The following is a 27,070-nucleotide window of genomic DNA, read 5'->3' on the forward strand; positions in this document are numbered from 1 at the left end:
ATTGATGCACTCCTCCGTGCAATAATCTTTCCAAAAAAGCATTCTCTTTTCATAATATTCTTGGCTATCATGAATGCATAGGTATTTTTAAGATACTTCATTGGCCTCCACATCCTGCAATAATCACCTTTTTTCTTAGTCTTTCTAGACTTTTTAGTAATAAATGTAGGTGCTTCATATGTGACATCTTCCTTTTCACATGCAATGCAGATATCGAGCATTTGGGTGAATGCATCATCAGGACAAATATAAATACTTGTGTAATCCTAGCATTTTTCCCTTACCACCTTGCTTGTCATCACCTGAGATCATCTTGATTTTCCCCTTACCACCTTGCTTCTCATCACTTGAGATCTATCTTGATTTTCCCTTGGTACAATTAGAATGCAATGAGATTTTTTGCTTCTTCCTTAGTGTGGCAATTTTGTGGACAGTGGTTATGGCTACCTACATGTTTTCCATAATTTCCTCACTTTCATCAACATCTTTGAAGTCGAGGTAACCTCTAGCAAGGATACAAAATCATGATTCAAACTTGCAATCAAAGATACATATCATGGAAATGTAGACATGAAATTGGGGAAATTGTTGAAGGTATCTTGCATAATTCTTCTTCTAGCCAGTCTATTAACATATGAAAAATGTTGACCATTGACATGCTCAAATTTGCAGCACAATAAAAAAGCTCTTTTTGCATCCCACATTAGATGTCCATCTATGCCTACAACATATGTGCCTATAGCAGCTGAAATATATATTTTAAGGAAGTTGGTAAACACTTCTTGAAATCGTTTAGGCCCTCTAAGCTGAAATTTATGTTTTAAGGAAGTTGGTAAACACTTCTTAAAATTGTTTAGGTCCTCTCAAATGCATAGCATCATTCATAGCCTTTCTATGTGGTATAAACACAGTTGGATCCATCCAACATTTGATGTTACTGGTGTCTTTCCATCCACCAAAGCATTGAAATTTTTTGTAGAAAAGGACATATCTAGCATCCTACTATTAGTATAGAGGCTTATTGTCCCCATAGAGGCAGCATTGGTAGGGTAGAACAAGTCTTCCCAATTATATCTTGAATCACATTTCTAAATCCTCATTAAGACAAAGATTCATTGTTTTCATTGACACCATTTCGTCTTTGTTATTTTGTGCATCCGCATCTTTTTCTTTCACTCTCCTTTATCCTTTATTTGTTGATAAGTGATGTCTTCTAACATATCATATGCCAACAATTTGCAGACGATACTAATCTTACTCCCGTATTCTTGAATGATTAAATGTGTTTTGCTTAGCATCTGGCTCTAGAATCAATCATGAAAAAATAGGTATCTATGGAACTAGGAACCCCCCCATCGCAGATTCTTATAAACAAAGGCTGCAAGATCATAAGGGAGGGAGAGTTCTTTAGGCTGCTAGGAATTCCAAATGGGACTGGCTAATTGACAAAATCAGGGAGAGATTTCAAGGAGAGCTTTTAGATGCTCAATAAGTGATCAATGGGACTGGGTAATTGACAGAATCACCAAATGGCAAGGTCCTTAGCCAACTTTCACCAGGAGAAAGTTTGTATTAAACCAGTACATCTACTCATAGATCCTGTACTTTATTTCTTATTGTGTTCTAGCTGAGCCTATGTGTGAGCTTGAAGCCCGAAGTCTACTGCTACAACTTTATGTGAGGAAGGAGAAGCTCCATTATGGTGTCTTTATCTGCGTCATGGTGTGCAGAGACCTTGTAGAAACGTTTGGAAAATTCTGAGTGCAGCCAGCAGGTGGTTTTGGAGGCAAAGGATAGTTTATTTTAGACTTGAGAGTCTTGTGATGAAGATATCTTTCTCTAGAAGCTGAATCTTGCCTGAGATCAAAAGAAAAGTTGTAGAAGACTTTGAGTACTTCATTTAACATCCCTGTCATCCGAGTTTTTAGTGAAAAGTTATAGCTCCTATCAAAAGTGACAAAATTCAATTTCTTGCACAGATTTCGTGTATTGGAACTCCATATCTAGGCCACCATTTGCAGTTCAGACACTCCTAGTGGATTCAAATAGATCCAAAACTTCTACCTATGAAGCTGCTTCCGATTTTGTGAAGTTCTAAAGCTCTGTCTACTCCAACGTATTCATTTCATCATTTCCTTGTGAGTGGGATCTCAACATCCGAGCCTCCATTTGCAGAGTTGTCTATCCCGTTGGATTTGGGACTACTTGAAACATCTTTCTACAAATTCGCTTGCCATTTTATGAAGAATCGAGGGAGTTGTAGTTCTCTATGTTTTTCTGTCCTCTCTTTGAAGGAAATTTCGCAAAGTTTCCAAGACCCTCTCATTGATTGCCATGTGGCATTTTTGCAAGTAAATGCAAGGGTTGACTAGCCATTCTTGGATGAGATTTAGAGAGATATTTGTAGATTGTCTTGATGAGTTCGATTATGCAGTGACGCCCATGTTTTGAGACATCCCAAGTTCTATTTTCACTAGCGGTCATTACCATGGGGCCATGATTTCTTGGATATACCTTATGCAGATCACTCTGGTTGTAGTCTGAGCCATGTGCACTTATTTGTGGTTTGCAGTGGATGCTTTATAGGCCACTCAATGGATGCATTGTGATCCTTGTTGGATGCACTGATAGGCCCAGAACTCAAAGCATTTCAATGTACAATCAGAGAAGCAAATTTGGTGGTTGGGAGCATTTGAGGTAAGCGTGAACTTTCATTTTTCAAGTATATTGCTGTTTGATTTCATTTATTAGATCTAGATGCTTCAATATAGTTTCTTCTTAATGGAAGGTAAAGACAAAGGACCACCAAACCTTGTTTTGGGTGTTTCACCATACCAAAATACCAGAAGTCAACAAAAACTAGGTTCCAGGAGGGCAACTTCATGTTGAAGGTAAGGGTGATCTCCAAGTTGATTGGCATATGGTGGGGGACCTCAAGACCCTCAAATGTATGTTCAAGATAAGCAAAGGAGGTAATTCAAAATCTCCATGCCTTTACTGCAAGGAGCCAGCCCATGTCATGGATCCTAAATGGTGGAGAAAAGCTCCTAATAGGGACAAGATTTGATCTTGAATTCAAAGTAGTTCTTGATATTCCTTTGTGCATTGTACATATATGCACATTGCATGCTTTATGCAGAATCATCGAAAAGTTGGTCTTTTGGTAAGCTTCGACCCAAAAAAAAAAGGAAAAAATCAATTGCTGCATTAGAAAAAGTATTATCGAACATGGGTCTCCATGGAGGAGATGTTCATATCATAATAGATCAAGAAGTCCTCATATGGAAAGGATGTTCCTATCAAACCGTCAATTGGTGGAGTCAAAGCAAGAAGATTTTTATCAGAACCACAAAGAGAAGGGAAACTTGGTAGATGATCAAGATATGTTTCCAAGGTGAGATAGGCTTTTAGAAGCATGTGCATAATGTAGTTAAAGATGATATGGCAGATGGTATTGCTCAAAATGTTAAAGCAAAGGTATGGAAATCCTTAAACAAGCTTTTCCAGCTTTGTGACAAAAAGACATGGACCAAGAGCGATCATCGTGTGTTAGAAGAGGAGCCAAAAACTTTTGGAAAATCAATGAAACAAGCATGGACAAGCTACAATATAACACACTACATGGCAAGTTGAATTAATTTGTTTTGTATGCATAGTTTGTCCTTTCAAACATGGTTTACAAATTTCTAACTTAATATTTTCTATGATTGCAGCACATTCTATACAACCACCTTCCATATTTTCTTAAAAGTATGGATGCCCTACAATATGGTCCACACAAGGAATTGAAAAGTCTCATTACACAGCAAGAAATATTTTTTTTTTACATACACAACATTTTGGAGGAGCACATAAGGAAAATAGTCTCAAAGAAGCCTGGAAAGTGGGAGTGGATTGATGCAGGGCATCGAGAGAAGAGCATCCCCTCCTTTTGCTACATGATCAAGCTCAGTAGTAGAGGTTGGAGACCTTCCAAAGTTCCTCATTGGGAGGCATTTGATATCACTGTGGATTTGCAGAGGTGCTTCTGTAGGAGACTCTGGAAATCCCCCAAGAATACAAAGATCACTCTTTTCTTTTGGCTTTCTATCCATGGTGGGATTGTAGTGAACCATTGGAGATCCAGATTCGGAGCCGGCCCTACTTGCTCTCACTGCCTCTCTGCTTTGGAGATGATTCAGCATTGCTTATGGGATTGCAGACAGGCGAGGATGATTTGGATGGGGGTAGCCATGATTTTCAGTCACTTTGTGCACTCCCCGTTCTTTATGACATGGGGCTCAGTGGCTTGGCTTTCTCTTACTAGGCCTCAAGTCTTTTATGAGAGACATGACTCTTCTCTCAATCCATTTCGATTCAACATCATCAGGTTGAGTCCTGTTCTTTGGATGTGGTACCACACCTTCCTTTTGCAGCAACTGTACATGCCTCTATGGATACCTCCTGGGAGATACTGGCAAGCATAGCAGCCTGGCATATCTGGAGAGCCAGATGCACAGAGGCATTGGAGGGAACTCAGGTTCATCCCTCGCACACTTGGCTAGTATCTGGACAGACACCGTACATACTTTGATGGCCGTATGGATGAGTATGCAAGAAGACTCTCGTGCAGCCTCTACTAGGAGGGCTTCGTTCTTTAGGGAATGGAAGGATTCTCCTTTTATCTCTGAGACTCTTACAGGGTTGAGGTGGCACTTTCAGCCTCAGCCTTGGTTATTTTCCACCTCATTTTGAGGGGTTTATTTATCCTCATGGTTTCATGATGTATTTTGCTTTGAGCTTGCTCTCGCGAGTTTTTTCTCTCTCTTAATAGAAGTCTCTTTCTTTTTTTTTAAAAAAAGTCTCAAAGAAGTATTTTAGTTATTTTTTAAGGTATACTTCAAAGGCTCTCTCTCTCTCTCTCTCTCTCTCTCTCTCTCTCTCTCTTTCTCTCTCTCTCTCTCTCTCCATCATCACCTTGAAACTTCACAAAAAGAAGTTACACTCGATTATGCATTGGCCCAAAATGCATACAATCTATCAAGTAACTGATAATTGGTATGCATAGCCAAGATTCATGTGTGTCTCTTAGTTCTCTGTCTGTCTCTCAGTTCTCTCTCTCTCTCTCTCTCTCTCTCTCTCTCTCTCTCTCTCCCTCCCTCCCTCCCTCCCTCCCTCCCTCCCTCTCTCTCTCTCTCTCTCTCTCTCTCTCTCTCTCTCCCCCTCTCTCTGTCAGTTCTCTGTCAATTTGTCTGGCTGTCAGTTTGTCTCTCTTACTCGCAGTTCTCTCTCTCTCTCTCTCTCTCTCTCTCTCTCTCTCACACACACACACACACACACACACACACTTCTCTCCTCTCAGTTCTCCCTCTCTCAATTCTCTGTCTGTCCCTCACTTCTCTCCCTCTCAGTTCACCCTCTCTCACTTCTCTGTCTATTTGTTTATCTTTCACTTCTCTTTCTGTCACTTCTCTATCTATTTGTCTGTCTCTCACTTCTCTCCCTCTTAGTTCTCCCTCCCTCACTTCTCTCTCTCCCAATTCTTTCTCCCCCCCCCCTCGCTCTCTCTCTCTCTCTCTCTCTCTCTCTACACACCATATATAGTGTACAAAAGAAAGCGATATGGAGGGTTGGGAAATTCCCAACCCTCCTAATCGCTTTCTTTTGTACATCTCTCTCTGTCTCTCTCTCTCTGTCTCTCTCTCTCTCTTTGGGCGGTGCATAGGGCAGCAATGGTAGATGCACGAGACACGAGGCACCGATCTTCGACACATGGTAGGTGAGGCGCAGGGGGGGCTACATGTAGACTCGAGAGTACACAGCAGGGGCATGTGGCAACGTATCGCTCGAGTGAAATGGATAGAGAGAGTGTGTCGTCACTGTGAAATGGGCAGAGTGTGCAACCACGTGGACGAGAGGCTGCAGACTGATGCAAAGCTGAGCACCCCACACTGTGTCGTCGGGTAACACGTGTCTCGGTCTCGAGGACGACGAGGAGCAGACTTGCAGGGTCCATACTCACAGAGGCGCCACGTCTCGCAGCAGCAGCTGACTCATTTACTCTTTTAGGCTTTTATTTGGATGTCAACGTGCTGAGGTGTGTTCTTTCACAATCTCACTGTCTGCACTACACCACATGGCGGGACTTGTTGGTTCGAACTGTGAGTATGGAGCCATGATACGTGGCACGAGGAGCTGTTGTTGACACGCAGAGACTGAAGAGAGAGAAAATGCGGCACAGAAGAGAGAGACTGAGGAGTAGAGACATATAGATATATATATATATAATATTATATGATATACAGTATTATGTATTTAATATATAATATATTATATATATTATAACAATATATGAATATATAAATACATACCCATATAAGTAATATATATAATATAAAGAGAGAACAAAGAGAGTAGAGAGAAGCAAGAGAGAAGAGAGAGAGTCACAAAGGGGGGTGAGTGAGAGATAAATATGTAACAATATATATATATATATATAATTATAATAAATATATCATAATATTTATCTCTATCTATATATATAATATATATGTAATATATTATATAATAAATCAATATGTACTTATATATACTACTATTATATATATATGCATATAAAGAGACAGGAGAGAGAGGGACAGAGGGGGGGAGAGAGACAAATAAATATATAACACAATATAATCTATATTTATTTTATAAAATGTAGATTATATTATAATAAAAAATATATGCATATTATATATATATATATGTATGTATATAAATATGTATTTATATATAGTATTATATATATATATATATATATCATAATATTTATCTCTCTCTACATATATATATTATATATATGTAATATATTATATATTATATAAATATGTACTTATATATAGTACTAATATATATATGTATTTATATATTTAATGTATTATCTATTATATTATATTATATTATATATGCAATATTATTATATAATCTATAATATATATTAGAATATTATTACATATACATGAATTTTATATATATATATATACAGAGAGAGAGAGAGAGAGAGAATATAATATAAAGAGAGAACAAAGAGAGTAGAGAGTAAGAGAGAAGAGAGAGAGTGACAAAGTGGGGGAGAGAGACAGATAAATATATAACACAATATAATCTATATTTATTATATATAATATATATTATATTATATAAAAAATATATACATATACTATATATATCAATATTTATTTATATATAGTATTTTATATTTATTTATTTATGTATTATATATTATTATATATTATTATATAATATATAATATATATTAATTACATATACATGAATTATATATAGAGAGAGTGAGTGATTTCACTACTCACTGGTGAGCCACCATGGTGTCGGGCTTTGGCTTTTGAGCCTAAGTTTGAGATCTCAACATGCTACAGCTGTCAGATATGCTAGTTTCTGAGGTGCTCAAGCCATTGAGCCCTATAGAGTTATCACGTTATCATGTTATCAATCTATCAGTTTATCAATTTTTCGGTTTATTAGTTTAGTAGTCTTAGCACCCAGCAAGGGCCTTAGTGCACCCTTTGCTCCAGGAGCCCACTGAGGCTTAAATGAAATCATCATTTTGTTGTACTTTATACCTTGTCCCATAGGTCCATATATATATATATATATAGAGAGAGAGAGAGAGAGAGGCCTGTGAGTATTTTTTTTGTGCGTGCGTGCGTATGTGTGTGTGTGTGTGTGTGTGTGTGTGTGTGTGTGTGTGTGTGTGTGTGTGTGTGTACACACACATGAGGATGTGTGCATTCACACGCAACTCTTCTTGAGAACGGGGTCTTGAAACTTAAAATTTTGTTTGCTTAAGATTATGATCCCACCTTGAGACCTAACAAAGCGGGTCTCTAACCCATCGTAGATGGGTCATGCTAGTCGTGTATTAAATGCCCACGTATTTGGTTCACACGAGCTGATCACCAGCCTCGCATTTTCCGTAGCATGTGCACTTTGGCCCTAAGAAAGGCAAAGCAGAGGAATTGAAGTGTACCAAATCGCCCAGACAGAGCTAGTGCTAGGCAGATTGACATTGATGTCACAAGTATGTGATCCTCGCACTCGGCTCGAACTCTTGTTGCTACAGTTTTAGATTTCATGAGAATGTTCAAGGCCTTAGAGCATAGTTGAGACATGTATAAGCCATTGAATTCCCCGTTGTGTGAGGATTCTTAACTATCTACCTCTTGAATGTGCAATGCATCAACTTCGCTCAAATCATCCTTGTATAGTTCATGTTCTTTGAAGTGACATGCTTCTTATTCTACAAGTTTGTAATATATCAAAAATTACATTCATAGTAGTGTGATTCTTATAACCCTTCGCGAGCAATACTCTGTATACCTGTGTACGTCGTAATCAAGAAGCTGAGTGCAATAATTATTTAAGTACCACCTATTCCAGGTTGGGATAGAGCGTGTGCATGAGCGTTGCGTTAAATCTCTGTCCTTGAAATTATTTTGGCATTTCTTCACCCGACTCTTTTGAGGCAGATGGTATATCTCTCTGTACCTCTTGCCCGGTCTTCTACTTTCTAAGTAGACTTTCAAATTTTTGCCTTGCTTTATGTCAATTCTAAAGACTCTCTATCCTCCCCCTTGATCGGTCTTGTCGTTGACCTCTCTCTCTCTCTCTCTCTCTCTCTCTGTGTCTCTCTCTCCCCCCATTTCCTATTAGACATGAGAATGTGGAGGACTCATTTAATAAAACCATGAAACACTTGGATGAAGGTGTACACGTGAACCATGAAGTTGATCCCAAAGCCTTAATCAAGGCAAGATGTCATACTTCAAATAAAGACAACAGGACAATGGGGATTCTCACAATTTTCCAAGCAATAACAAACGCTAGAATACCTTCATTCTTCAAAAGAATCTCAAATTTGGAATTTAGGTATATTCTTGCATTACGAGGTATGTTATTGTCAATTATCCTTTGACTCCATATTTTTGTTGTTTCTAGGTAGGCTTGTGTCAAAGTGTTTTGATGAAGGGACTCCCAGCATGTTCAACACAAACTATCATCATATTGCGTTATAAATTATGTGAAGTTTATGTGAAGTCAATTGTGTTGTTTGTAGTTGCATCTGAATCATCTTGAAAAGCAAGGATGGGAGGAGATATTAGGTGTATCCAAGTCATTTTAGCACCTAGGGTCATAGAGACCCGTCAAGTTGGTATTTTCAAACTTCTCTTTTTGCTTCATGTCCCTTCTCTCTCTCCTATTTCCTCTTCATTCTTCAAAAGAATGTCAATTTGTAAATTAGATATACTTAGTCTTATGAAGGTATATCATTGCCAATTTGTATTTTTGTTGTTTCTAGGTGGGTTTGTCTTGAGTAGGTCCCATGACAACAAGTGTGTTGAGGGTCTTCTAGTACAGGATGTTGGACATTAAACTATTGCCATATTGTGTAATAAATTGTGTGCAGTTAAGATCTAATTGTTTTAGGAAAGGCCAGGGAATGGATGTAGGTGTTTGTAGTTGCATCTATGTCAAAATAATGGGCAAGTGCTCTTTTTTTTGGGGGGGGAGGGGGGGTCTAGGGTGTTTGTGGCATTCATGGGTGCGTCGGGACCCATCAAGGTGATAATGTAAAGAAGCAAGCTTAGTTTAGTAGTCCTTTAAGATTAATCATATCAGCTGCGTGTATGATTTTATAAACCCATTATGTACTGACTTGGTTGGCAAATCTTCAACCCTTTTAGGTCCACGGTTTTACTGAGATGAAATCGCTACAAAATGATGCTTTTCCATGTTCAGGGTGCAATGTCAATGAAAAAGAAGGCAAGTTGTCATCATGTTTTGAATAACATTTAACCATTCAAAAGGGAAGGAAAGACTTTGGAGATGCAATGCTCTTATGTCTAGACTAGGATATCTCAGCGGTACAAAAGACACATTTATGATGTATGCTGTCTTCTCACCTTACAAATAGGTAAGACTACCCATTCGTCCGTCGCCTCTTTTGCAAAATCTCAAGATGACCATGTCATTTAAAAGGTGTGCTCACTGAGAGAATTCTGCTGGTCTAGATGGTCCCACAACATCACAAGATCTCATGTTTTGTAACAACTGCTCTCAGGGCAGCAGGTTGAATTTGGCAGCAATCCCAAGGAAGTATATGTATGAGGCGGCCACACTTTCTCCTTGCAAGCCACAAGAATAGCATTTGCGATGGGACTTAAGAACTAAAGGTTTGGTGGAGTTCCAAAATTTCCCACACTAGTCCTCTGTGCACGGCACAGCCCTTCATCCTTCGACCTACCATGCTTGATAGGGCTGGAACAACACTCAACCTTCTGCAGCACATTCTACTGTATAATCATTTCTAGTATCAGATTTACAAAAAGAGGCACATAACGTAATATCAGCAGAAGGTTTTTGAATATATGAGTCTGTGGGGCGCAAATTTTCATCTGCACAACAATTATTCCCACAATATCTAACACACAAACTGGCTTCTTGATGGAAATGATCATGATTTTCCTTGCCACCAGATATTTGGGACGAGTCTGCAATGCAAAGGTCACCTGCTGAGCAAGTTTCTCCGAGTTCAGCAATGCTCTTGGCACCTAGCACAGAACAGTCAACTCCTTGGCAATCCTTTGTGCAGGTATCTTTATGACCCAATCTCCTCCTCATTCCACTGCTTGTGCTCTTACCACTCAGGTCACAACATGCTTTTGATACACAACAGTTTGTAAGATGATCTTGAGCATCTTGGTGATCATTGCAAGAGTTACCATCCAGTGGCCTTAAAGTTCCTTCCTCCTTTCTTGATTTGCAGCAAATTGGCTTCCTACAACAGGCACCACCCTCCAAACCTTTTTTTGAATGCTTATGATGGTGGCGGTTACACCTGCTATGATTATGATGACCCAGTTTACTGCTGCTGTTAGACCTACCTAACAAGAGCATACCATTGAATATTACGACCAGACAAGTTCCCACGTCAGCTAGAACTGCGCCCCAAAGAGATGCATAGCCCGCAATAGCAAGTCCGATAATTAGCAACTTTGCTGCAAATGATAAAACTATATTCTCTAGAATTTTTCTGCGGGCTTTTCGGCCAAGCTCCACAGCATCTGCAAGCTTTCTGAGATCATTTGTCATAAGAGCGATATCAGCAGTTTCCATAGCAACAGCAGCACCAGCCACACCCATGGCAATACCGACATCTGCAGCAGCTAGGGCTGGAGCATCATTTATCCCATCACCAACCATACCAGTCAAACCTATTTGTTTCAATTTTCGTAGCACCTCCACTTTATCTTCAGGAAGCAACTGAGCATGCACATCTAATTTTCCTAGCTGCAACAAACAAGCATGACGGACCTCTGAGAAATCATATTTAAATCCACCACTAGACGTGTTTTTCTTGCTGGAAAGTATGAGATTGGTCATGGCAAATCATAGGCAGTCCAGAGCAGTAAAGAGGAGTTTTCACAATAAATTGTTTCCAATCACCTTTTCATGTACAGCATTTGCTGCAGCTAAGCTGTCTCCAGTAAGCATGGCAATCCAGAGACCCAAGTTCTGACCACACATTGTCACTCAAAAAATAAATAAAGCAGTTAAAACAACCTTTGTTTCATGGAATTTTGGTTGATTAAAATGTGGAAAGTCTGTTTCATGGAACTTTGGTTGATTAAAATATGGAAAGCCACTCACTCTTATAATGGACGGCATTTCAGAATAAGATAGCAATGCACAATCATACCCTCATTTTGCTGACAGCTTGGAATGCCTCTGGTCGAAGTTGATCACCTGCACACAAAATTGCTACAGGTCTACCATCCACACCAACCCAGCAGATGCTCCATCCCTGGCTTTGCCAAGCCTCTAGCATTGTAGATTCTGCCATTTCAGCTACAGATCACAGAACACGCAGAAATTGATAATTAAGAATCAGGAATTAATGTTTTTATGTCTTACCCTGTGTCAAAATAGTACATTACCGTCAGTCCATTGAAGCCGATTTGCTAGACGGCTGTTGCCAATAAAAATCATATGACCATCAACTGTGCCACTGACACCTTCTCCAGCTAGTATTGTAAAACCTTCTACGTCACCACAAGGCTCAACCCCATGCAACTTCGCATGTGCAACAAGTGCCGCGGCGATAGGGTGGCTTGATCTGCTTTCAATGCATGCAACCCTGCAAACCACAATCAAAATAAACAGTTTGACATCCACTTTTCTCCATCCAAACGAGTACGCAAAATCCATGTCCGAATGTCAGATTGTATTTAGAATCGCATTACCAGTAAAGAAGTTTCTGCATGTCTGTGCTAATGTTCAAGGGCCACACCTCTCGCACTTGGAAATGTCCCTCGGTTAGAGTCCCTGTCTTGTCCATGGCAACAACCTTAAGCTTTCCAAGGGCCTCTAATGAGCTACCCCCTTTCACAATAAGACCCATTCGAGCAGCCTGAGCAATTGCACAAGTTGTAGTGACAGGCGTTGATATCACCAGAGCACACGGGCACGCCACCACAAGGAGAACAAGTGCCAGGTATAACCAGTGCTGCAAATTGTGGGCATGTATGGACAGAGGAATGGTAGCGACTGCTACAGCAGCAACTACTACAACTGCACATAACCGGGAAAAAACAAATAATAAAGCCCACGAAACTTGCTTGCCTCAGAAGAGATTTGAGAACAGATCTGAGATCAGAGGCATTTATCTCATCAAAGGTCCTTACCCGGAGTGTAATATTTTGCGAACTTCTCCACCAATTGATCCACGTGGGAGCGCTGGGTCTGAGCTTCCTCTACTAACCTCACCATCCTTGATACTGCAGAATCTTCAGCCAAGGCAGTAGTCTGAACACAGATAAATCCTGATAACCAATAGACCAAGAGTTATGTTACTTTACCTGATAGGAGACCGAAATCAAATTTCCAGCACTTAGGATTGCAAAGGCATACCACTGATGTTCAATGTTCCAGCAAATACACTTGCTCCAGCCTCTTTCTCTACAGGTAAGGATTCACCAGTCAAACTGCTCTCGTCTACTGCACTCTTCCCAGAGATTACAATTCCATCAATTGGTACTAGTTCTCCAGCTTTTACAGAAAGCTTGGCCCCCACTTCAACTTCTGAAACTTGAACTTTCAAGCCACTGTCAGCAAGAACAGCATCCTGGGGGGCCAAACTTGCCACAGCTGATATTGCCAATCTAGCCTGCAAATTCGTCAACTTTGAGAATAAGATCTTGAATGCACATTGACAATTGACAATGAAAAATCAACATAAAAGAAGTTGAAATCACCTTATCACTGGACAATGACTCAAGCCAGTTTGCAGATGTAAACAGAAACACAATTAACCCTGCTTCTAAGTAATCTCCCAGTCCAATGGCACCAGCAACTGCAATACATAGAGATTGATCTTGTCAGCATTTCCTTTTATGCTGTGAAAATCTTCACTGGCATATGCTCACGTTAAATAGGTATATCTTGTAGATATCCATGTTTCCACCTACCTGCAATCAGCATCAGAACATTGATATCCAATACCAATCGTTGCAATGAGACCAGACTTCTCAAAATCATGGGTGGTATACCAGCTGCCACTGCCCCTAAACCCACCCATCGTAATGGACTGTAAACATAATGGAAAAATGTTATTGCCACTAGTATGCCAGAAGCAACTGTGTAGGGACTGGGCCATTTGTGAGCTGCCTTCCACACTCCATGGTAATGGATACTGGCTTCCAGTCTTGCATCATTTAAAAGTTTCACTGAATTCAGACAGACCAAAATATTAGATAGACAGTTACACTTGACAATTTTTTCCCATTTTAGAATTTGGAACAATACGTACTAGTACATTTTAAGTTCCCTGAAAATAATCCATGAATGTAAAAGACATCAATTCCCAAATGTGAGGAGAATTCAAAATACAAAGAAAGAACAGAGCATAAATGATTACGCTCCAATTTTCTAGTTGCTCATATTTGATACCAAGTTCGAGAAAGGAGAAAGTCTACCCAATCGTGCAGCTGATGTTAACTTAGGGTCATGGGACACACACACAGTTTTGGCTGCAACATTTACCGAAACCTCCTGCACCCCAGGCAAAGGTTCCAGAATCTTCTTCACCAAGGCAGCTTCTGCAGGACAACATATTCCCAAGACGTCCATGGTAGTTTTCAACAAAGGTCCCAGTTCAGTATCTATGTGTACTGTTACCGTCCCTTCTTGCAGGAGTGGTTTCTCTGCATCTGGAAGCCGAGCAACCATTGCAGCAGCGGTACAAAGGTCTTTCGATGTTGTGACACCCGGATTCCAATCCACATGGCCTCCATCTTGCGGACCCTCATAGCCAAAGAGATCAATCAATTGTTTAGGACGTTTTTCCAATCTTCCTTGTGATTCTCCGACCTTCACAAGTCGCCCATGCCTGATAAACTGTGATGCGCCATCATCAGTAACACGTGCATGGCTCAGCATAAACGAGCCATCGCGCATAGGCACTAACCAGTCAAAGTGATCTCCATGCGCAATCCGATCATGGCCACATCCTTCCTTGTGCAAATGGTCTTTGTCATCAGACCAATCCTGCAAGCATGAACCACGTACATCCCATGGCATAGGGAGCGCACATCCTGCTTCATTCATACACTGGACAGTAGAATGAGATTTAATTAGAGGTGAAAAATAAAAAGAAGTATTATGCATACTTCATGATATGCACACCACAAATTGATTGGAAGCTATGCTTTGTGTGAGTGAGACAAAATGACTGAGAGCCCTTAAAGATAATGAAAAGATGGAACAAAAATGTACAGCTGCTAGAATATAAAATAGTGCAAACTTCTCAAACTGCTCTTTCAAAATTGTGTCCTTCATAAAGAATGCGATTAGAATTGATAAAAGCTCTTGTGGGGCTCTTGTGCAAGCAAAAGTAAAGGTATGAAAACTGGTAGGAAGGGAAAGGCAAAAGAACCAGGGGATGGAATGGGAGAAATAAGTGATGATGACAAATCTAAGCTTCTCTATGTTGAGGAACGCTGGTCTGCTTTGCACAAAGTGCTGTAATTTCATTTTTTGGCTTATTACACGGTTTCCATTATGCACCGTCCCCTGAACAGGGTAAACAGTATTTACATCTACTTTTCCAAAGTAATAGGCCCATGTTAAGTGGATAGGCCACCGTGAGGATTCACTGCTCTATGGTGAGCCACTATAGTTGCTTGCATATGTGTGTTCCAGGGTAATGATTGTACTTTCAACTCAAGCAACTGCCTCTCTAGAAAAAAGAGGCAAACTGCCAAATCAATCAGAGCACAGTTGACGCTTGAAGACCCACCCTCGCTCCTCCAAATCATTGATAAGACTGGCGACTAGGCTATGTAAAATGGTTGGATTTTACTTGCCAAAAAAAAGAAAAAGAATGGTTAATTTTAGCAACTGATGTGTGTGCTACCCTGGTTTTTTATGCAACTACTATGAAACTACTATTCAGACCCGACATATTGCCTCGAACAAACTGCTAAATCATTCAGAGCACGGTTGACAGTTGAAGGCTCTCTGTCCTCCAGATCATTCATGAGAGTTGCGACTACTATTTGTAGGATGGTTAATTTTTACTTGCTCACACAAAAAAAAGATTGATTAATTTCAGTAGCTGCTGTATGTGCCGCCCTGCAACCTATAGAACACGGTCAAAGCTAAGATTTGTCATGAACACCATAATCGTTTCAACAAGGAGCAGTGGCTTTTTTGTTGTTCTCGTCTATACAGCTGCCCGCGAGGTTTTCTCCGGGGCCCACTTGTCCTTTTGCATGTACCTACTTCTTACCTGCTCCAAAAGAACATCTTCTGTAATCTCTCCACGATGCACATGAGCGTGGACATGACCACCCTCTCGAAGGCAACACTGCTCAGCTCTCGGATCCCATAAACCGCTGTTGTGATTCGTAAAGCATAGTTTAGGCTTCTCCGTCTCTGGAGAGAGCAGGGGTGGAACCAAAACATAGGAGAATTTGCCTCCCTCGCGCACAAGCAAGTGGTTGCCGTCGTCATGATGCGGGTGTTGGCACTGCACGAACAAAGAACTTGACAGCAATCAAACAACACGGAAGAAAATTTCTAACCTCATAAAATTAAGTGTACTCTATACAGATAATTGATTTTTACAGGTAATTTGGCAGTTTTTGTAAAATGCTAAAAAAAGGCTAGGTGAAAGTTTGGCTATTATAGCCAGTAAAATCGCACTAAGGAATGTTTTTTTTTTTTTCAAAGAAGCACTAAGAAATATTAGGCAAGGCCTCGCCCCTTCTTTACTAGTCCGGCATATCTTGTCTCCTAACTGTCTCGTGAATTCACGGCCTTTTATAGCTCAGTCGCATTGCACGCACAGCCCAATGCTTTGGTAGCTCCTAACCGACGAAACGTCCCCGTAGCAACGAAGCTAGATCGCCATGCAGAATCAAAGAAACTGATTTCCGCCAGCGTTAAAACCAAAGTAAACGTTTTTTAGAGCTTTGTAAGCGCCAATGCTACAATGTCTGCATTACTTCCACAACGTGTGGATTGTACGACGTGAGGGACCGTTCATGTGCTGTTCGTTTTCGCTGATTTCGCATTCATGACTTTAAGAAGCTTGCTTCCTGATACCAAGTGCAAAGAGAGAGAAAGGGCGTGAAAAGCCGACCTGCGTGCAGGGGGAAAGGGGAAGGGGGGAGGCGATGTCGAGGGCCATGGAGGGTGAAGGAGGATGGGAAACGAGAGAAGGGTGGAAGGTGGTTGAGGGAAGGCGCAATGAGCGGCGGGGGAGGAGGACCCAGGACTCAGGAAGAAGACGAAGAAGAAGAAGAGCAAAGATGATGAAGGAAGAAGCGCTTTTCATCTTGAAGAGACATCTTGAAGAGAGCTTGCCATCGCAATGTTAATCCTAAGCTAGAAGAGCCTCACAATCCCATTTCTGCTTCTCATATCTTGGTGCTATTTAACATCACAAGAAACGGGAGGGATGGAGGGGCGGTTTCCCATTCCTCACAAGAAGAACACGAGGTGTATGCTTTCCCATATCTCTCTCATCTCTCTGTGTATGCTTCTCTCTCTATAACTAGAGCTAGCACACAACACATTCCATCTAAGTGCAAGTGTTACATTGCCTTCCACCACCTCTAGTTCCCTAGGTCATGCGTTTCTCTCTTGGCTCTACTGCTATCCTCTTGGGATCACGAGAAGATGGGGATTCCTTTATTTAATACGGACAAGGGGAAAAGTAGAGAGTATTATGCTTAATGCCTTTATTGTATTTTATAAGTTTAAGGGATAAAAGAGCATGGTGCCTAGTGCCTTTGTATATTCTGTTTCCATTATGAGAAAAAGACTATGCACACAACCTACAAAATAGCCTGGAGTGTATTGCATGCCACTCTTCATGCATTTTGGAGCAAAAATGGAATTGAAGCAGTGCCTTTCTTATATGAAAAGGCACTTCTTTTCTTTTTGTGAATGTTCCTTTTGGTTTAGTTTTGTAATATAACTTTGGTTTTCCCAAGAAAAAAAACCATGCTTCGTGCATTTGTTTACGTTTATTTCCTCCAGCTCTTACTTTCCATCATTAAACCTTGGGAATGTGTACAGCAATCTTGAGGTCAAAAAATGCTCCAATAATGAGGAACGCTCCAAGGACAAGAGGCTCGACAACTAGGCTATACAAATTTATGTAGCGCATGTGTATTCTTCCAAGCAAGTTGAATGGAAAGGAGCAAAGGCAACAAGAGAAACACCAAGGTTACCTTCCCAATTTAGGCCTTCCCTTTAAAGCATTTCTCAATATTCACTTAGTGCACACCTAAAATGGTAGTGTAGCCTAAGGGATTCACATTCAAATAAAAGATATGCCAAGAGATAGCACTGAAGGCTCCTTTGCTTGAGTCATGCATTGAATTACCATGTCACAAAGGAAATCATTATGGATGCTGTGCTCCAAAAAATGGCAACAAGTATTCGCAATATGATTTTGTGAGGGTTTAGTGAGCAATGAATCATGGTTGGAAAGCAACTCTATCTGCAAATTGCACCTACACATGTCAAGAGTGGAAGATTATTTGGAGTTAGTTGAGAACAATACAATCATATTTTCTCTAGCCTAGTACATGCACTATTGTTCATGTTACCAAAGGGGTCATGACTTGCATAGACATCAACACCATCAATAATATACACAAGGCCTTCTCCATACCAATTACATGTAGAACCATTGATGGTGTGAGATGGGTCGAGACTTGACATAGATAATAGTATGTACCCCGAGTCTCTAAAAAATGGAAATGAATTTGTTAGTTAGAGGGGAGGGGAGAGGGATTAAAAGAAGGGGGCAATTTGAACATGAAGAGGAGAAGGCATCAACTAGGGAGGAGTGGAATGATGGGGGAGCCCTTCTAAGTGGGACCTCAATGATGCTTGGCATGTGCATTACACCAGTGGGGCTCCCCTTCATATTTTCCTTATACAACATATACATGGCACATTCCTTCACATCTCTCTCTCTCTCTCTCTCTCTCTCTCTCTCTCTCTCTCTCTCTCTCACACACACACACACACACACTCACTCACTCACTCTCTCTCTCTCCCACACACACACACATGTGCATGCATGCATACATGCAAGCACAGGTGGATGTGTGTGTGTTGTTGGAGGGCTATTGGTTGGACATTGATGGAGTGTTGTAGGAGAACCATCTTGGTCTGAATAATAAATTTAGGCACCGCAAGTACAATCAAGCTCCACTTCATGGGAAAATAGGGGAATAAACTTGATCTATACTAACACATGGCTCGATGAATTGGTCCACAAGAAATTGATTGGGTCAACTAACATAGTTAAATTGGACAAACAAAGTGACAAGAAGAGAACATGAATGCTTGTGGGCAGTAGGTCCTCTTAGTAAATTGGAGAGATTACATGATGTCCCATTGTTTGCTTTTGGACTCAAAGCAAGCCCAACAAATGCTAATCACAATCCCAAGATAATGCTTTGTATGACAGTTCATACTCCACTTTTAAGTGTGGGGACAAGTCCAATAATGACTACATGGGAAGCATTGTTCAGACATAATATTCTATTTGTAGTGCACTTGTTAGTCCTTGGAGGTAGCCTTTTCACACAATGGAGACCCATTAGTACAAAAGGTTGGCTTCCCACCACCGACCATCTCCAAATATACTTCCACTACAACTATAAGAAATGGACTTATTCCACACATGTCTTTAACCAATTGGTGATTTTCAACATAGTAAATACATTTAATGGTACAAAATTTAATCCTCTTTCGAGATGGGGCCCAAGCTCTTCGATAAAATACAAGGTGGTGGAATCACTATAGCCTTGCTATGGAAACATGTCAAGCCTTGCAATAACGGTGGAACCCGTATAGCCTTATTATGTGAACAAGTCAAAGCAAAAGCATGTAGCATTTGGTCATACATGTTCATGCGAAATAATATTGAATCTAATGAGACATATCCCTTATACTCAAGTTATTGTGACAAGATCTCAATGCTTGTCCTCTTTATTCTTGTCCATGATAGTGATTTTATCACAGATCAACCATCAATTGATGAATGTGAGAATGTGAGGTCCTGGGTTGCAAAAGTAGTCAATATAGGTAGGGAGGTATAATCCAAGAGGTAGGATGAAGAACATGAATAACAACATATTGTATTTTAATTATAGGAAAAAAGAATGGGTCCAAAACAATGAAGTACTGGAGAAAGTGTCATAAATAATCATGGTGTCTTGGAAAGAAAACGCTAAGAAAGTGAAGAAGTAGCAATATGTGGGAGAAAATAAGAACACAAGAATATTGTGTGGCAGATACACAAGGGTTCTAAAGAATACTCAATGAGGAGGATTTAGAAGGAGACAATGTAGCTAAAGAATAATAACAACGTTGTGTTCAAACCATTGTGTGACAATACAATCATGCGGTGACATACTATTTTCTCATCAGTTGTAACTCTTTTACCAAGTTTATTTCATGATATTGTATGTGAAACCAGTGTTATTTGCACATAGTTTTTCTTTCTCTTGAAGCATTCATTAGGTAATGCCCATTCCTCGCCTACTTTTTGCCTTACTATTACAAAGCTCTAGGGTCTTAAAATAAGTTCTCATATGGGAAGGACTTTGGGGTTCTATTGAAAAACATAGAAAAAGTCAAAAATTAATGAAATGGGTGTTACGTACATATGTACGTGCATATGTATGAGGTATGCATATATGCTATATATAATATGCATTCTAGAGAGAGAGAGAGAGTGAGAGAGAGAGAGAGAGGGGGGGGAGGGGGTGCTGTTGTGTGCGAAATGTGCTGGGGTAGAGGGCCAAAAATAGAATGATATAAATAGGTAAATATTGATTAACTTTAAAGGATAATGAACAAACTAGAGGATTGATGGTAGAGAGGTAGGAAAGCTTGAGAGCTATGCAAAGGCCCAAATGTAGATCAGGCATAGAGTAAATAAATACATTAATAAATATAGATCAGTTGTCACCAGATAATGAACAAATCATAGCAGTGATGGTAGAGCTACACGAAAGCTTGAGAGCCAAGCAAAGTGACCATAATGCCTATTGTGCCATGTGAACATTATAGCATCCCTCAACTCCTCAAAGCTCGACCAGTCCATCAGTGACAACCAGGTCTCCACAAAATCATTCTAGATGCTATGTTCCTATGTGGACATTTTGCTTTCACCATATGAGCGATCCTCCAACCCAACCACGCAGTCCCAATCTCCCATGCAAATTGTGTTTGCCCATGAGTGTAAACTTCAATCTACTTGAGAGTAATGCCCTTTGTAATGACTAGCTGGGGGCATACTAAAACAAAAAAAAACTAACCCCTTGAAATTGAACTTCAACCATAATCAAATCTCCCTCCAGGGGTCATAGTGAACCAAACAAATAGCAAGATCAAACTTGATAAAAAGGGTGTCCCTCCTCTTCCTACATACGAACAATTATTGATAAGCTGATAACCATCCATCTACAAGGATATAGAGTTAGCATCTCATGTCTCTAATTCCTAAATCAACAAAACGTGTGGCTTATACACCCACATCATTGTTCTAATTGTGGCTTGATTCCACCTCATGCATGCCCTCTAACATTCTAAGGTAAGGGCGCACCTTCGATTCATTGCTCCTCGTCATCCACAATCCCTTGATCCATTTCTTCAGCCAATAGAGCGAATAAGTTAATAAATGATTTCCCTTCCATGCTTTTCTCTTAAGCATCCTAAGAGAGACCTTTTGCGGGCTTAGCAGCAACTTTCTACAGATTGGCCACATCTCAGCCACAGAAACATTCCATTTGTGAGAATCAAGACTAGTTTGCATGTTTGCCACCTCAACTTGTAGATTGCAAAGAACAAATTCGCTGCTACATCTTGCATTGATATTGAGCTCTGGTGATACCTTGGATTCAAGTGACACCAAAGCATCCATCCTAGGTTCTACAAGTTGCAATTTGTATTATTATACCTTGATTAACCCTCTCAAAAACCTTCTCGTTACATGTATCAATCTTCTGTTCTTAGATGTCCATGAGAGTCTCCGGAGTAGTATCTTGTCATTTGCCACTAAGACATATTAGATAATTAGGGAAAATCCCAATTCCCAGCTTGGTAGTATTTTGATAAATTGTAGCCTTCCTCCATGAAAAACTAGAGAAATAGGCGAAAGCAACTACATTATCATTCACAAAATCATGAAATATTAACTATGTTCTCGCTTGATAATTGCATCGTAAGACAAACCATGCAATATTGTGCTTAAAAATTGAACATTTCATTGCGAAATCAAACATCATTAAATTGTCACTTTGTAGTATTTTTGGGGAGAATCAAACCAATACCATTCCTCCATATTTGTTTGCATGGAGAATGGTTCTGAAGTCATAGTCTTTAAGTTACCTTGGAAATGAGAATCATCTTATGAATCTTAGTGGTGTTCATAAACACCTTTAATCATAGCTCTTACATCCTAATCATGCAAAAAATGAGCTATCCTAATAAAAAAAGCCTATGTCTATTTACTGCAGTCCCACATAGGTGTCAGTCATGATTGTACTATGGAGTCTCAGAACTCCATATTGTACCTACACAAGGAACATAAATCAAGTTAAGAATTACAATAGTCAAATCAAAAGACTTTTGCAACTCATTACTCATAATACTTACACACAGGAGCATGGATAAGATGCAAAAATTGATAGATGTAATCTCCATTTTGCCCATGAAAAAATGCATGCCATCCTACACGCTCTTCATATCCCAAGAAGCACACAAAGATTCTTTGTGGTCCATAGGCACCCACAACTCGTCAAGGAACAATACGATAATATCCTTGGTGCATGTATCCCCCAAAAACATAGTCTCAAACTTGGAGTTCCAACCAAAAACTCGAATCGGGAATGAATCTATAAGAAAAACTAGTACCGATCTTACGCACTAATAGATAGATGAAATAAGTCTCACTTGTTGCAAAAAAAATAAAGCGACAAAAGTATAGTTTATTCACCCAAGGTAAGATGCTATCTCTTGCAAGTCAACCAATAGCAGTGGTGTCACTGGAGCTGACCAATACCTTGGACCTGACTATTTCGAAATGTCAACAAATATATTAATAAATAAACCAAGTTAGCATTTAGCCACTAAACAAATATATACGTGTAATATTAGCCACCGCCACTAAGTCAGTGGTGAATGCAAATGATTCATCCATCCTACCATGTTGCAATAAAGATGCACTATGTCAAAGTATATACTTAATGGGAAGAATCCAACCACTACCATTCCTCCATAATTCTATGCCAAGGAGAATGGTACTAGGGTCATAGTCTACAAACATCTTTCCAATGGAATTTAGAGGGAATTTAAGAGTGATCATCGCATGAACCTTGGTGGTGTTCATAAACACCTTAGTATCTCTTCCCTTAACCATACCTATCCATTTTGAATCTTCCGTCATGTCATCACCCTCAGTGGTGTCCATATCCCAAGAAGCCCTAGACTAAGTGGAGGTATGCAAGATTATAGTTGATGCAATGATATGAGGCAATGACAAAGTGTTTAATATTCACAAAGTGTTAATATGAAATATGTAGCATTGCCTTAACTATGCTGACACATTATGTAAACAAACATCATACAGAACAATTAAGACCCAAAATCCACAACTGGTAAGAAAAAAAATGAATTGGCTAGTATTGAGGGTTCAAATGATTACATATCATTTATTAAAAATTATAGCTCGCAAGTAGCTCCTCTCTTGCACATATATCATCTATGGTTTCAACACAAATGTATCCATATTTTACAACATCTGCTCTCCTTCTGGAGATGGACCAAGGTGGTAAATAAGGCAAAAATACATAACAAACATTTGGATTTGAATTTGTATTTCTACAGCTATTGATAAACCCGACCACATTGCCATGCCAAACATCACCAACAATGTACACCATATCCTCCATCGAAACATAAGGGTCCTCTTGGATAGAGTACTTCTTTAGCCTTGGTCTAACTTCACACAATTCTTTCCAATCTCGATACGCATATTTATCACCTCTGTAATAGAGAATAGGAGTCCCTCTCTTAATGGAATCATGCACAAAAAAACCATGGCCAGTGCCTATAATAGATGACTCATGCACCTCAAAATCCGCATTTTTAATCCAAAAGACTTCCTTAATGGGGATAGGAAACTTTGGTGTCCTAGTATGCACATACTCAGACAAGATTTTAGAGTATATCTATTTGCATGGCAAATGACAACCCAACTAGCCCAAAAAACATTAAATAACTTGGGACAAAATCAAATGAAAATTTGGCATATGTACCTTCATGGAAAATATGCATTTAGAAGTCTCTTTCAAAAGGCCTTAGCAATGTGCTTCTTTATATGGTGACCTTTGTACCCTAGTTCTATAGCCATATGAGAAGCTTGCATAGCACTCATACTATCGATGGGTGGAGTAGTCCTTAGCATATTTATTTGTGACATGGTAAATTGAGGCAAGAATTCACCACCACCGTGACTTGGCATATGGAATGTGCCCTCTAACTCTTATCACATCTAACCCTCACCCTTAGTTGGTTTGCAAGAGGAAGCTTTCCTGTATTATATTCTGTTATTGACCATTGATGATTTTGATCACTCCATTCTTCAAGAACTTCCTAGACAAGGTTGAAATCTTTATGGCCCTTGACCATCGGTAATTGCCCATACCGATTACTCTCAATCACGATGCGCACACCATTGGCCTCTTCAAGATGTAGCAAATAAGGCATCAACTCTCCTAGTAGAATGCTATCTTCATTGTGTTGCACATTAAACGTAAGAGGAAATGTGCAATTTGATGGAGGATTGATACTTGCAAGCCTTGTATGGAGAGTCATCAATAAGTATTGTCCTCCTAGCATCACATCCAAATGCCTTTGATATTTTTGCTTAGACTTTGAACATAGCCTCAAAACCAACCTTGTCTCGCCTATTTATCCTCCTCTTACTATAAGAGTAGTATCCCTGCTGAGCCCATATCACAAAGAAAGGGAGGTTTTCCTTTGCATATATTTTGAAAATTTTCTACCATTTCAATGACATTATGCTCCACTGATGTTGACCAAATACCTACATTAAATTTTTGTAGCAAGATTCTTAGAAATTCAATGCACCTAGGTCGAAAAACCATATAACTATTCTAGCCATACATAACAGACGTGTGTATTAATGACTTTAACAAGCAACGTGTTAATAGTAAGCCATTCAATTCCAATAACACAGTCATCCTCATAATGATGGAATTGGATGGATTACATCTAGAATGCCTACAAAGTTGCTACACCTTGACTCCTCCCATCCTCATAATGATGGAATTGGATGGATTACATCTAGAATGCCTACAAAGTTGCTACACCTTGACTCCTCCAAGCTTCCTTGTGCTCTGTGTTCATTTATGTTTGGCACATCACCAAGATCCGATTTTACCTCATAGTTGCTAGCTCTTGACACCACTTTCAAAAGTGTGTTGCTATTGAGGTTGCTTGTAGTTGTCCACAATTCTAATGGCATGTTTTCTTGTGTAGTAATTGTCTCTGCCGCTTTCTTTGAAGCATCATTGATTCCAACATCACCAAGATCTAAGTTGACCTTAGACTCGCTAGCTCTTAACACCACTTCCAAAAATATATTGCCAATAAGGTTGCTTGCAGTTGTCCCCATTTCTAGTGGCATGTTCTCTTGCATAATAATTATCTCCTTCTCCTTCCTTGCATCATTCATTCCAACATCCTTATTGAGCTCAAAGTTTCTCTCTACTGATAGCACTTCCAACAATGTACACAGTTCTAGTGTTATGTTTGCATTTGTAGTATTTGTCCCCCCCTCTCTTGGCATGCATCAATAATTCTTGTGGAGTATAATTCCAAGAAATTAATTCATTATATACAATGTAATTGTCATAGCATTCTCCCTCTGAGAATATGGTGAATGGCACTAGTGCCATTCCCCCTATGAGGTAAAGGAGAATGTCACTTCTTACATAGAGAACTGTACAAAGTACTATACCCTATCACCACATGGAGAGTGTTTTTTCCCATGGCACTAATGCCATTCTCCATATCATGAGGGTTCTCAATGAAGCACTTAAAATACAACAAAAAATGCATTACAAATGACCTTACTCTTATTTTCTACAACCTCATATGAAGTGGCAGAGAAATTGCACAAGTTCCATTTTAGTTTCAGTGGGGATGACAATAACATCATCCCTTAATTGGCCCTTGAGGTCTCCCCTCTAGGGGCAAGGGCCATATCGACATGCCATTCCTATCCGGTGGCATCCTGGATATTGTATAATGCATGTCGATATGGCCCTTGCCCCTAGAGGGGACTCCTCAAGGGCCATATCGTCAATTGCATTTTCTAAAAGTTTAATTGTATTTTTCTAGAAGTATCACCATGCAACCACAATGGTGGGTCGTTGGAGTTATTTTAGCAGTATTTTGGTCATAAACCAAGGAAATTGTAGTCCTTCTTTACTGGTATTTTAGTCCTTGTTGTAGTAAATATAAATGAGGGCAAAAGTACAATTTATCAAGTGAAAATTGAGAAAAAGATATTACAATGTACATCTACATCCAATAACAGGTTATATAAAAATTAACAACTTATACCGAGCAAAAATTTAAGAGAGGATCTTACATTTATAAAAACTTGGCAATTGCTGAGAGCCTTAAAGGCTAAAAGATTACAGGTAGCAACCATAACCATTCCTAAGAGCCTCAAATTGAACAAATAGAGATTACATAAATGTAATAAAGACTTAGCAATTGCTGAGAGCCTTAGAGACTAAACCATTACATCCAGTGAGCCAAAAGATTGTTGAGAGCCTTAGAGACCAAAAGATTACATCCAGCCATTGATGAGAGCCTCATCTGAGTAAGAGGGAATTTGTACAACTCAGTATTCCCCCAGTCTAGCTTGTTGCATTAAAAAATTATGCTCAGTAGATTACTAAAGTGCATGATAATGAGTGATTACAGCCACGTCTGTCGTGGTTAGGATTCCACAGGACTAGAAGTTAAAACCACCAGCCATCGCTCACCCACCACCGGGCCTAAACATGCATGATCACTACGAGTGCAGTAAAAATTACCAGTCATCGAGCTCGCATGCTCAGTAGAGTATTGAGTACTAGAGTGCGTGGTAATGAGTGATTACAGCCACATCTATCATGGCTACAATTCCACTGGGCTGGTAGTTAAAATTATTAGCCACCGCTCACCCACCATCGGGCTTAAGCATGCATGATTACTACTATGAGTGCAGTAAAATTACCAGCCAATGGGCTCGCATGCTCAATAGAGAACTAGAGTGCATGGTAATGAGTGATTAGAGCTTCATGATTTATCTTTGTGGGAATTATGGTGGCTCTCATAAGCCACATCTATCGTGGCTAAGATTCCACCAGGCTGGCAGTTAATTACCAGCCACCGGAGTGGCCTGCTCACCCACCAC

At 39.7% G+C, this 27,070-nt stretch overlaps 1 protein-coding gene across 1 annotated transcript; it reads right to left on the minus strand.

The window, feature by feature from the left end:
* Window positions 1-9,904: 9,904 nt before the first annotated feature.
* On the minus strand, window positions 9,905-17,130 carry LOC147883064 (cadmium/zinc-transporting ATPase HMA3-like). The gene is made up of 12 exons (XM_087399332.1): window positions 16,685-17,130; window positions 15,830-16,069; window positions 14,016-14,649; window positions 13,509-13,766; window positions 13,296-13,393; window positions 12,952-13,207; window positions 12,726-12,863; window positions 12,285-12,612; window positions 11,979-12,178; window positions 11,741-11,889; window positions 11,488-11,556; window positions 9,905-11,331 (listed from the first exon to the last, which is right to left on the minus strand). Exons 1-12 carry the CDS (start codon window positions 16,877-16,879, stop codon window positions 10,312-10,314), a joined length of 3,585 nt encoding a protein of 1,194 aa, XP_087255458.1. The 5' UTR covers window positions 16,880-17,130; the 3' UTR covers window positions 9,905-10,311.
* Window positions 17,131-27,070: the final 9,940 nt, after the last annotated feature.

The sequence above is a fragment of the Dipteris shenzhenensis genome, chromosome 28, assembly GCF_047967505.1.
Source record: "Dipteris shenzhenensis isolate YYH24624 ecotype China chromosome 28, Dip_SZ_1.0, whole genome shotgun sequence".
NCBI classification, from domain to species: domain Eukaryota; kingdom Viridiplantae; phylum Streptophyta; class Polypodiopsida; order Gleicheniales; family Dipteridaceae; genus Dipteris; species Dipteris shenzhenensis.